The sequence below is a fragment of the Canis lupus genome, chromosome 2 (genome assembly GCF_003254725.2).
Source record: "Canis lupus dingo isolate Sandy chromosome 2, ASM325472v2, whole genome shotgun sequence".
Lineage (NCBI taxonomy): Eukaryota > Metazoa > Chordata > Mammalia > Carnivora > Canidae > Canis > Canis lupus.
Window position 1 is genome coordinate 41,551,968 of NC_064244.1, and position 12,258 is coordinate 41,564,225.

The 12,258-nt window shown below is 36.7% G+C and overlaps 1 protein-coding gene across 11 annotated transcripts in view; it reads right to left on the minus strand.

Moving 5' to 3' along the window:
* SLC38A9 (solute carrier family 38 member 9) overlaps window positions 1–12,258 on the minus strand; it is an 82,309-nt gene that overhangs the window by 15,286 nt on the left and 54,765 nt on the right. For all 11 annotated transcript variants that reach the window (XR_003137091.3, XM_025448184.3, XM_049102743.1 and 8 more), the window contains one exon: window positions 5,996–6,102. Coding sequence is in view for 10 of the 11 variants with exons in the window: in XM_025448184.3 (XP_025303969.1) it covers window positions 5,996–6,102 (107 nt within the window). In the remaining variant the exon portion in view is untranslated. The remainder of the gene's footprint in view (window positions 1–5,995; window positions 6,103–12,258) is intronic.

A 12,258-nucleotide genomic window follows, 5' to 3' on the forward strand; every position in this document is an offset into this window, starting at 1 on the left:
AAGCAACACTAAAAGTAAAAGAACCAGTTTGGAAGCCCACCAAGACTCAGGATCACTACAAGAAAATTTCCTTGGGCTGAAGGTCCAAAGGACAAAGATTCTTAAGATTTTCCAAAGCTGGCTCCTGACAAGGATCCATAAACCACTAACTGACTTGCATAGTCCTTCAGAGATTATTAAGTAGATTATTTCCATCGGTATCGAACAGTTGAAGTCACTATTGTAGATATTATTGTAGATACTTAGACCAACTATTTCAATAAATTATCAGTTGTTTTAAAAAATGTGTGAAGTGTTCATAATAATCTATGAGAAAAATTATGGTTGTTGACGCTCTAACAATTTTTGTCAAAACATTAAAAACTCTGACAGTTACATATGTAAAAGGAAAGGAAAAAAAAGTAAAAGTACTGTTTATTTAGTATACTATTTTTAAAAAAGATTTTTAAATTTATTTATCTGAGAGGAAAAGAGCAAGCAAGTGAGCAAGCCAGAGCACAAGCATGGAGGAGGTTAAGAAGGAGGAGCAGACTCCCCGCTGAGCAGGGAGTTTCTGCAAGGCTCCATCCCGGGACCTTGGGATCATGACCTGAGCCGTAGGCAGATGCTTAGCCAACTGAGCCACTCAGGCACCCTTAATATACTATCAGGAAACATCAGAAACATGGAGAATTAAAGTGTTTTATTTATTTGTAAAAACTTACCAAAGGCACTTTAAATTGTTTCCTCCTTCTCATGGTATAATTACAATACAGAGCAAGCATCTTTTCCATGTCATAATGAACTGTCATATTCTTTTCTTCTAAGTTTGCACCAGCTTCCACTACTTCATCCATTGTGCCTTCTAAGTTGTGAAGTATTTCTCAGAATTCTTTCAATGTGAAGTCTTCTGACATTGCCACTTCCTCAGGGACAATTTCATTCTCATCGCAACCACTTTCTTCATTCATGTTGATAAACTCATCTTCCCCAGGTTCCTCTGGCTGCACAGATGTCTTGAATATCTGCCTTTCCAGAAGCAGATGTCTCTTTTATGACCCATTTAAGTTTCATTCAAATTTCATTTCCAGCAATATCACTTTTTGTTTCATTAATGCACTTTCACCTTTATTTGCCAATTCTCTCTCTTGATTTTCCATTTTTGTAAAATATCATGTGGATTTACCACCAGGTAAGAATGAAGCAACTCAACTATTCACTTGGCTGTACGTGTATAAAGTGAATAACAGTTGTCTAATGACCAATCACTGACACTTTCAAAGAAGTGATGTGATTGGTAACAGATCATGATATAGGTCTGTTATCTATGTGGTGACTTGTGAGTCGAAGGGCAGGTAACTATTATTTTATGTAAGTACTCAAAGTTCAAATTCTGTGGAAACTAGAATTTAAACCATATTGTTAGGGAGACTGAGGTAATTTAAACTTCAAGTAACTTCAAGTAATGCATATAGGAAATGTGTAAAGTGAGGTCTGCCTGTGATTTAACTCATTACTTTAAGACCCTTCTACTAAGATAAACTAATTTATAGTACAATAAAAATGTACATGCATGCTTAAGATGAAATATGAGACTTCAATGAAATTGTGTTCTTCACCTGCAGATTCCCAAGTGTGCAAGGTGTTCTGTCATTAGGCGACTTTAGTGGTAAGGGCACACGGTAGCTCAGTGGTTGAGTGTCTGCCTTTGGCTCAGGTCGTGATCCTGGGGTCCCGGGATCAAGTCCTGCACCGGGCTCCCCATGGGGAGCCTGCTTCTCCCTCTGCCTATGTCTATGCCTCTCTCTCTCTGTGTCTCTCATGAATAAAGAATTAAAATCTTAAAAAAAAAAAAAAGGGAGACTTTAATGGTAAAGTTTGAGAAGCAGAGCCTTATGGATAGAATGATCCAATACATGAGATTCCTACCTCACAAAGTGGGTTTCTGAGGCACTTGGTCTAAGCTGGCCTAAGAAAAGAGTTGATCAGTGTAGACAGGGTGACTTAGACTGCACCAAGGAATACATTTTTTTTAAAGGAATATATTATTGAGATATGCATTATTTCCTGTGAAGATGAAGCAGATATTTGGTACATATCTTTCTAAACTTCCTAAAATTTGGGAGTAGGTAGCTTTTTCAAGGGACAATGAATCAGGGAACTTGTGAAGGAGGAAGGGGTTTAAAAGTATAGAGTTTTGGGGCACCTGGGTAGCTCAATCAGTTAAGTGTCTGCCTTTGGCTGAGGTCATGATATCTGGGTTCTGGAATCGAGCCCCTCACTCGGCTTCCTGCTCAGCAGGCAATCTGCTTCTTTTTTCTTTCTTTCTTTTCTTTTCTTTTCTTTCTTTCTTTCTTTCTTTCTTTCTTTCTTTCTTTCTTTCTTTCTCTCTCTCTCTCTCTCTCTCTCTCTCTCTTTTTTTCTTTTCTTTTTTCTTTTCTTTTCTTTTTCTTTCTTCTTTTTCTCTCTTTCTCTCCCTCCCACTTTCCTCCCCACCTCTCATTCTCTCTCAAATAAATAAATAAATCTTAAAAAAAAAGGTACAGAGCTTTATTTATTTACTTTTAAGGATTTTATTTATTCATGAGAGACACAGAGAGAGGGGCAGAGACATAGACAGAGGAAGAAGCAGGCTCCTCACAGGGAGCCTGATGTGGGACTCAATCCCTGGACTTGGGATCACACCCTGAGCGGAAGGCAGATGCTCAACCACTGCGCCATCCAGGCGTTCCTAGAGCTTTAAAAGTATATGCTCAATTTTCCCTTACATCCCAAAGTTCCAAATGCTTATTACTTAGGATAAACAAAACATTTCCAAGATAAAAACTAAATCTAAGGGTGCCTGGGTGGCTCACTCTGTTAAGTGTCTGACTTCCTTTTGGGTCATTACCTCAGAGTCCCAGGATCGAGCCCCACATCATCAAGCTCTTTGGTCAGCAGGAAGTCTGCTTATCCATCTCCCTTTGCCCCTCTCCAGGGTTGTGCTCCCTCTGTGTCTCAAATAAATAAATAATCATAAAACAAAACAAACACCAAACTAAATCTAAAGTGGGAAGGAAGATAAGAACTCTAAAAGTAAAAAACAAACAAAAAAAACCTCTACAAGTAAATTGTGCCTAAGAATAGGTATAGCAAATGATGAGACCTATTTTTTTTTTCTTTCTAAAAGATGTTTAATTTATTCATGAGTGACACAAAGAGAGGCAGAGGCATAGGCAGAGTAAGAAGCAGGCTCCCTGTGGGGAGACTGATTCAGGACTTGATCCCAGGACCCTAGGATCACGACCTGAGCCAAAGGCAGATGCTCAACCACTGAGCCACACAGGTGCCCAAATGATGAGAACTTAATTCTTAAGTTTTCCAAAAGCCATGGCAAAAATATGAACCCTTGGTGAAAAGGCAGTTTTAAAATTAAAATCTAGGGACGCCTGGGTGGATCACCAAGTTAGAGCTCGGAAAATCCAGATTAACTCAATTCTTACTCCATTCACAGGTAATGTGCCAGATGTGTTACCAGGCAACAGTAAACATGAAAATGGTAGTTTGACTTATAGTCTTGCCCCAATTTGAGAGCTAACTTCCTTCTCCTCAGAAGGATTTTTGTCTTTCTAATGACTCTGCCAAACATTAGTTGAAGTCTTCTCAGAATCCCCAGGCATAGTGAATTCTTCTTCTTTTGTATTTCAGTAACAAATGTGTAGATCTCTATTAGAACATCACTATAATTTTCATTTATATGGTTAGAAGTCATCAAACTGAATTTGAAATCTGCAGAGAAGGCCACAAGTCACTGGTTAATCTCTGCTTGCTCTGGGTTCAGTTCACTCTTCTTTCTCTGTTTCTTAAGGTAGACAGGTTAGGTTACTGATTTGAGATCTTCTTTTTTAATGTAGGTATTTACAGCTATAAATTTCCCTTTAACACTGCTTTAGCTGCATCTCTTAAATTCTGGTATGTTGTATCTTCATTTTCAAGAATTTCAAAGTATTTTCTGATTTTTCTTGTGATTTCTTCTTTGACTCACTGCTTAGGAGGCTATTTAATTTTCATGTATTTGTCAATTTTCCAAATTTCTTTGTTAGTGATTTTTAAATTCAGTTTACTGTGGTCAAAGAACATACCTGGTATGATTTCAATCCTTTTTACTTTATTGAGATTTATTCAATTTCCTAGCATATGAACTATCTTGGTATATGTTCATTAGCATTTGAAAAGAATGTGATTCAGCTGTTGCTTGAGAGAGATCTTTATAAATGTTAGTTAGATCAAGTAGGTTAATGCTGTTTTGGTTTTCTATATCCTGCTTATTTTCTATTCTATCAATGATTAAAGGAGGGGTAATGAAGTCTCCAATTCTAATACTCAATTTGTCTGCTTCTCCTTTCTGTTTTGACAGTTGCTGCTTCATTTATTAGAAGCTGTCTCTTGGTGCATATATATTTATGATTATTATGTCTTCTTGATGGGCTGATCCCTAAATATCATTACGTACTGTTGCTCTTTATCTCTGGAAATATTCCTTGTTCTGAAGTCAACTTTGTCTGGTATTAAAATAGCCACTCTACCTGTCTTACATTTAGTGTCTGCATGGTATATCTTTACATTTAAAGTATACAGTTAACCTTTGAAAAACATGTGTCTGAAATGTGCAAGTCCACTTATATGCAGATTTTCCCCCCTAGATACAGTACTCTTTCTTATGATTTTCTTAGTAATGTTTTCCTTTCTCTAGCTTTCTTTACTACAAGAATACAATATGTAATACATAAAGCATACAAAATATGTGTTAATCAACTGTTTATGTTACCAGTAAAGCTTCTGGTCAATGGTAGGCTATTAGCAATTAAGCTGTAGGGGAAAGTTATACATGAATTTATGACTGCAGCACAGTGGGAGATGATGTAGTCAGCACCCTTAACCCTCCCACCTTGTTCAAGGGTTAACTGTAGTCAGGTTTTATTTTTTAATCAGTCTGATAGCTTTTAATTGCAGGATTTAGACCATTTATATTTATTTATTTATTTTTAAAATTAATTAATTAGTTAATTAATTAATTCATGAGAGATACAGAGAGGGAGAGACGTAGGCAGAGGGAGAAGCAGGCTCCATGCAGGAAGCCCGATGTGGGACTTGATCCCAGGACTCCAGAATCATGCCCTGAGCTGAAGGCAGATGCTCAACCACTGAGCCACCCAGGCATCCCTAGACCATTTATATTTAAAGTAATTATCAATATGATTAGGTTTCAATCTATTGCTATTTGTTTTCCATTTGTCCCATCTGTTCTTTGTTGTTGTTTTAATATTTTAGATAACCTAGGTATTTTATTTTATTTATTTATTTAAAAAGATTTTATTTATTTATGTGACACAGAGAAAGAGAGCATAAGCAGGTGGAGTGGCAGGCAGAGGGAGAGGGAGAAGCAGGCTCTCCACTGAGCTATAACCTGGGTATTTAAAAAAGATTTTATCATCACTGTTGGCTATTAGCTATGCCTCTTTACTTTTTTAGTGATTACTCTACATCAGGGTTGACAAACTATGGTCCATGATGAAATCTGGCCCACTCTCTGTTTTGGTAAATAAAGTTTTCTTGAAACACAGCCACCATCCAGGTTCAAATACTGTTTATGGTTACTTTCACGACACAGCAGCAGAGTTAGATAGTTTTAACAAAGACCATATGGCCCACAAGGCCTAAAATATTTACCATCTAGGGTGCCTGGGTGGCTCAGTCAGTTAAGCGGCTGCATTCAGTTCAGGTCATGGTCCCAGGGTCCTGGGATCAAGTCCCACACTGGGCTCCCTGCTCAGCGGGGAGCCTGCTTCTCCTTATTCCTCTGACCCTTCCTACCACTAGTGTTCTCTCTCTCTCATGAGCTTCTCAAATAAATAAAATCTTTTAAAAAATTACCATCTAAATCTTTACAGTAGAAGTTTGCTGACCACTGCTCTTTGTTTTAAATTTAAGAATTAAGATCCAGTAACAAAATTCAATTCCTCTGACAATTACTCACATTGTTTTCTTGGTTCTTGTTGTTCTTCAAGAGTGTAATAATACAGTTATGAATAAAGAAAGCAAGGGTAAGCACTCCAGTCAGCTGCGGAAACTGAAATCTTATCTCTAGGAGAAAAAGAGTGAAAACAAAAAACAAAAACAAAAGAACGACACGTTAAAACTGACAGCTAGAAAATGAAGGTTAGTAGCCAAAAGTTGGCTGCCAAAAATTAGTTTCCTCTGCTTTATCCAGGGAATAAGAATATTAAAATGTCTTTACAAAGTTGCTCAAGGCTAGCATTATACTTGAGCAAAGCACTTGAAAAGGTAAGAAAAGGAATCAAGAAATGACTACTCTGTGAGGGTACTTTACATCAGTTATTCCTTTTTGAGGTCACACAACTGGTATGTGGCACAGCAGAATTCAAATTTAGGGCCAACTTTAAAAGTCTTCTTTTTCTAACACTTGAATTTGCCAGTAAAACACCTTTAGAAAAGGAATCAAAAAAGGGAGATTTGGTCACTTAACATTTTCCAAAGGCTAATCTAAAATTATTGCTTAAAAACTAGCAATAGAATTGCTAGAAATTAACAAATGTCTACACAGAGGAAAGGTTAAACTATGATACAGTTGCTCTGTGGTATATAGTATGTAAGAATATATTCTAGAGAAAGGTTTTACCCTGTGGCAAATGTTTATGATTCAAATAGCATATATATTATGATTTTACATTTATTTTAAAAAGTTTGTGTGTATATTAAGAAAAAAGACTGGAGGAATAACCACAAAAGTTTAAATAACGGTTATCGCTGGCTAGAGGGATTTATTTTAAATTAACCACTTATCTATATTCTAAATTTTCTATAATAAATCCAAAGTTACTATGAAATAAGAATAATAAAATAATAAATATTTCAAAAGCACTGCCAATTTGTCTTTGAAGTTTGCTAATACAAAAATGAAAAACTGCTTATATGTAGAATAACACCCAGATTTACATGAAAACAGTGCTAGATCTAGACAAAGTTGGTGACAAAATGGAGAACAACCCATCTTGAAGGACTCCTTAGTATAAAAAGGACTGTTTATCCTTTTCTTGTTTAGAAAATAAAGTCCACTGACATTTTGCCATAGTATTTAGGAAAGGAAGTAAGAATCAAGCATTGATTCTGAAAGAAATCAGGATTGTAAGATTTAAAAAATTACACAACTTAGTTTTCCACTAAATTTTTGTTGAAATGTTAGCTTTTATCTAAATTTTTATTTGCAGAAGCAATTCAAAGTATATTCTTCTGGGATGCCTGGATGGCTCAGTTAAGTGTCCTACTGTTGGTTTTGGCTCAGCTCATGATCTCAGTCAGGGTTGTAAGAATAAGCCCTGTCGTGAGCTCCACAGTGGGTAGGGAGCCTGCTTAAGACTCTCAACCTCTCCTGCTGCACTCCCCCCACACCCTGTGCACACTCATTCTAAAAAAAACACAAAAAACAAAATAAAAATTTTCTCAGGAAAATTCTCCCCCTTTGTCTATAATCTTTTAAACTTTTTACATCTAAGCAATAAAATAAAATGTGGGGGCAACTCCCACTTCTGTTTAAAAAAATAAAATGTTTTCAAAAAGATTTTAGGGCAGCCCGGGGTGGCTCGGCGGTTTGGCGCCTGCCTTCGGCCTGGGGCCTGATCCTGGAGACCTGGGATCGAGTCCCACGTCGGGCTCCCTGCCTGGAGCCTGCTTCTCTCTCTACCTGTGTCTCTGCCTCTCTCTCTCTCTCTGTCTTTCATGAATAAATAAAATCTTTAAAAAAATAAATAAATAAAAAATAAAAAAGATTTTATTTTTAAGTAATCTCTACACCCATCGTGGGGCTTGAACTTACAACTTTGAGATCAAGAACTGCATGCTCCATAAACTGAGCCAGCCAGGAGCCCCTCCAAAATCAACTCTTAATACATTGAGCATACGAGGATACACTGATCACTTCAGATCAAGAGTCAGCATTATATTTATATAATAGAGAAGTAGCATTTTTGGAAAGATGATAAAATTATTATTTACATGACTTTATTCTCTGCAGAGCAGCAACTGAAAAACTCTTCAGTAAGAATTCAAAGTCATCGAATCACAAAAGAGAAAGAAAGGAACAAAGGAATTAAAAACAACCAGAAATCAGTTAATAAAAAGGCAATATTAAGCGTATAACTATCAATAATTATTTTAAATGTAAATGAATTAAATTCTCCAACCAAAAGATACTGAATGGGTAAAATAATAAGACTCAACCAGATGCTGCCTATTAAGAGATTCACTTCAGCTTTAAGGACACACAAAGTCCAAAAGTGAAGGGATAGAAAAAGATATTCCATGCAAGTGTAAATCAAAATAAAACAAGGCCATACGTATATCCAACAAAATAGACTTTAAATCACAGACTGGGACACTTGGGTGGCTCAACTGGTTAAATGTCTGCCTTCAACTCAGGTCGTGATGCCAGGATCCGGGATCCTGGGATCAAGCCCCATGTTGGGCTTCCTGCTCAGTGGGGAGTCTGCTTCTCCCTCTGCCCTTTCCCTCTTCTTGTGATCTCTCTCTCTCAAATAAATAAAATCTTAAAAAATATACTACAGACTGTATCAAGACACAAGGAAGGTCATTAAATAATGATAAAGGGATCAACTCATCAAGAGGGTATAATATTTGCAAATATTTATCTCCAACATAGGAGCATCTAAGTATATAAAGCAAATATGAACAAATGTGATGGGAAAAACAGATAGCAATATAATAACAGTAGAAGGCTTCAATATGCCACTTTTAACAACAAATAGATCACCCAGACAGAAAATCAATAAGGAAGCATTGGACTTAAATGACACATTACACCAGATGTACTTGATAGACACTTACAGAACATTCCATTCAATAACAGAATACACATTCTTCTCAAGTGCACATGGAACATCTCCAGGATACATCACATGTTATAGCCCATTAAATATGTCTCAACAAATTTAAGAGAATTGAAATCTTACCAAACATCTTTTCCAACCATGATGGTATGAAACTAGAAATCAACTATTAGAAAAAAAAACTGGAAAATTCACAAATATGTGGTGATTAAGTAACAATGTTACTGAACAACCAATGAGACAAAGAAGGAATCAAAAAGAGAAATCAGTATGTTGAGACAAATGAAAACGGAAACACAACTTAACAAAACTTAAAGAATGAAGCAAAAAAAGTTCTAAGAGGACAGTTTACAGTGATAAACAATCACACTAAGAAACCAGAAAGATCTCAAATAAACACTAGATGCCTGAGTGGCTCATATGGTTGAGCATGGCTCAGGTTATGATCTCAGGGCCCTAAGGTTGAGCCCCACACTGGGCTCTGCACTCATTGGAGAGTTTGCTTGAGGATTCTCCTTCTTCCTCTGCCCCTCCCCCTGCTTGAGCATGTGCTTTCTATCTCAAATACATAAACAAATCTTTAAAAAACTCCCTCAACTTTATACCTCAAGCAATAATGAGAAAAAAGAACAAATTAACCTGAAGTAGAATAAAGGAAATAGCAACGATAAGAACAGAAATAAATGAAAGAGAGACTAAAAAAATAGAAAAAAAAATCAATAAAACTAAGCAGGGTTTTTGAAAAGATAAAATAGAAAAACATTTCGCTAGATTAAACAAGAAAAAAGAGGACTCAAATAAAAAAATTATAAATGCAAGAGAAGACAGCACAACTGATACCAAAGAAATACAAAGATTTATAAGAGACTACTGTAGGGGCAGCTGGGTGGCTCAGTGGTTGAGCGTCTGCCTTGGGCTCAGGGTGTGAGCCCAGGACCCTAGGATTGAGTCCTTATCAGGCTCTCTGAGGGGAGCCTGCTTTTCCCTCTGCCTACGTCTCTGCCTCTCTCTGTGTCTCTCATGAATAAATAAATAAAATCTTTAAAAAAAGAGACTACTGTAAACACTTATACATCAACAAATTAGACAATCTAGAAAAAATAGATAGATACATTTCTAGAAATATACAAACTACCAAGACTGAATTATAAATGGAAAATATGAACAGACCAATTTCTTTCTTTTTTAAAAAAAAGATTTTATTTATTTATTCATGAGAGACACACAGAGAGAGGCAGAGACAGAGGCAGAGGGAGAAGCAGGCTTCATGCAGGGAGCCCGACATGGGATTCAATCCCGGGTCTCCAGGATCACACCCTGGACTGAAGGCGGTGCCAAACCGCTGAGCCACCAGGGCTGCCCGAACAGACCAATTTTTTTTTTTTTTAAGATTTTATTTATTTATTCATGGGAGACAGAGAGAGAGAGAGAGTTAGAGGCAGAGACACAGGCAGAGGGAGAAGCAGGCTCCATGCAGGGAGCCCAACGTGGGACTTGATCCCGCGTCTCCAGGATCCTGCCCTAGGCTGAAGGTGGCACCAAACCGCTGAGCCACCAGGGCTGCCCAACAGACCAATTTCTAATGAGGAGACTGAATCAGTAACCAGAAACCTCCCAATAAAGAAAAGTCCAGGCAAGACCAGATGTCTTCACTGGTGATTTCTACCAAATATTTGAAGAAGAATTAATACTAATCCTTTTTAAACTCTTCCAAAAAATAAAAGAGGAGGGAACACTTCCAAACTCACTTTATGAGGCCAATATTACTCTGATCCTTATATCAAATCCAGACAAGGACACTACAAAAAAAGCAAATTATAGGCCAATATCCTTGATGAACAGGAATGTAAAAATTGTCAACAAACCATTAGCGAACTGAATTCATTAAGACATTAAAAGGATAATATGCCATGATTAAGTGGGATTTATTTTAGGGATGCAAGGATAGTTCAACATCCACAAATTAATCAATGTGATATACCACATTAATAAAACCAGGGATAAAAATCATTTGATCATCTTAATGCATGCAGAAAAAGCATTTTACAAATTTCAACATCCATTTATGATAAAAACTCTCAACAAACTGGCTACGGAGGGAATGTACGTCAACATAATAAATCCATGATCAAGATCATACTCAACAGTGAAAAGGTGAAAATTTTTCTTCCAAGATCAGGAACGAGACAGGATGCCCACTCTCACCATTTTTATTCAACACAGTATTAGAAATCCTAGCCACAACAATTAACCAAGAAAAAGAAATTAAAGTTACCCAAATTAGAAAGGAAGAAATAAAACTGTCTCCATTTGCAGATGACATAATATTATATATAGAAAACTCTAAAGACTCCACTGAAAAACTGTGAGAACTAATAAATAAATTCAGTAAAGTTTCAGGATACAAAACCAATATGTAAAAATCTCACTAACAATGAACCATTAGAAACAGAAATTAAGAGAACAATTCCAATAACAATAACATATAAAAAATAAAGTACTTAAGAATAAATTTAACCAAAGAGGTGAAAGATCTGTAAGGTGAAAAGTATGACAGTAATGAAAGAAACTGAAGAAGACACAAATAAATGGAAATATTTCATGTCCATGTTTAAAGAATTATTACTATTAAAATGGTCATGCTATCCAAAGCAATTCAATGCAATCCCTATTCAAATTCTTTTTTTTTTTTTTTTTAAGATTTTATTTATTCACTCATGAGAGACACACAGAGAGAGACAGAGGCAGAGAAAGCAGGCTCCTTGCAGGGAGCCTGACGAGGGACTCAATCCTGGGACTCCAGGATCACAACCTGGGCCGAAGGCAGGGGCCAAACAGCCTAGCCACTCAGGGATTCCCCCCCTATTCAAATTCTAATGGCATTTTTCACAGAAATAGAACAAATTATCCTAAAATATGTATAGCATTGCAAAAGACCCTGAAAGCCAAAGTGGTCTTGAGGAAGAGCAAGACTGAAGGTTTCACTATCCCAGATTTGATTTTATTTTGTTTTTAAAGATTTTATTGATTTATTCATAAGAGAGAGAGAGAGAAAGAGAGGGGCAGAGACATAGGCAGGGAGAGAAGCAGGCTCCTCACAGGAAGCCCTGATGCGGGACTCAATCCCCAGACTGGGATCACACCCTCACACCCTGAGCCAAAGGCAGACACTCAACTGCTGAGCGACCCAGGTGTCCCAACACAATCCCAGATTTTATTTTATTTTTATTTTTTTATTTTCCAGATTTTAAAGTTTAGTACAAAACTATGGTAGTCAAAACAGTATGGTACTAGCAAAAAAAGAGACATAGAGATCAATGGAACAGAAGAGAGTGCCCAGAAATAAACCCATACATATATTCATTTATGTCAATTC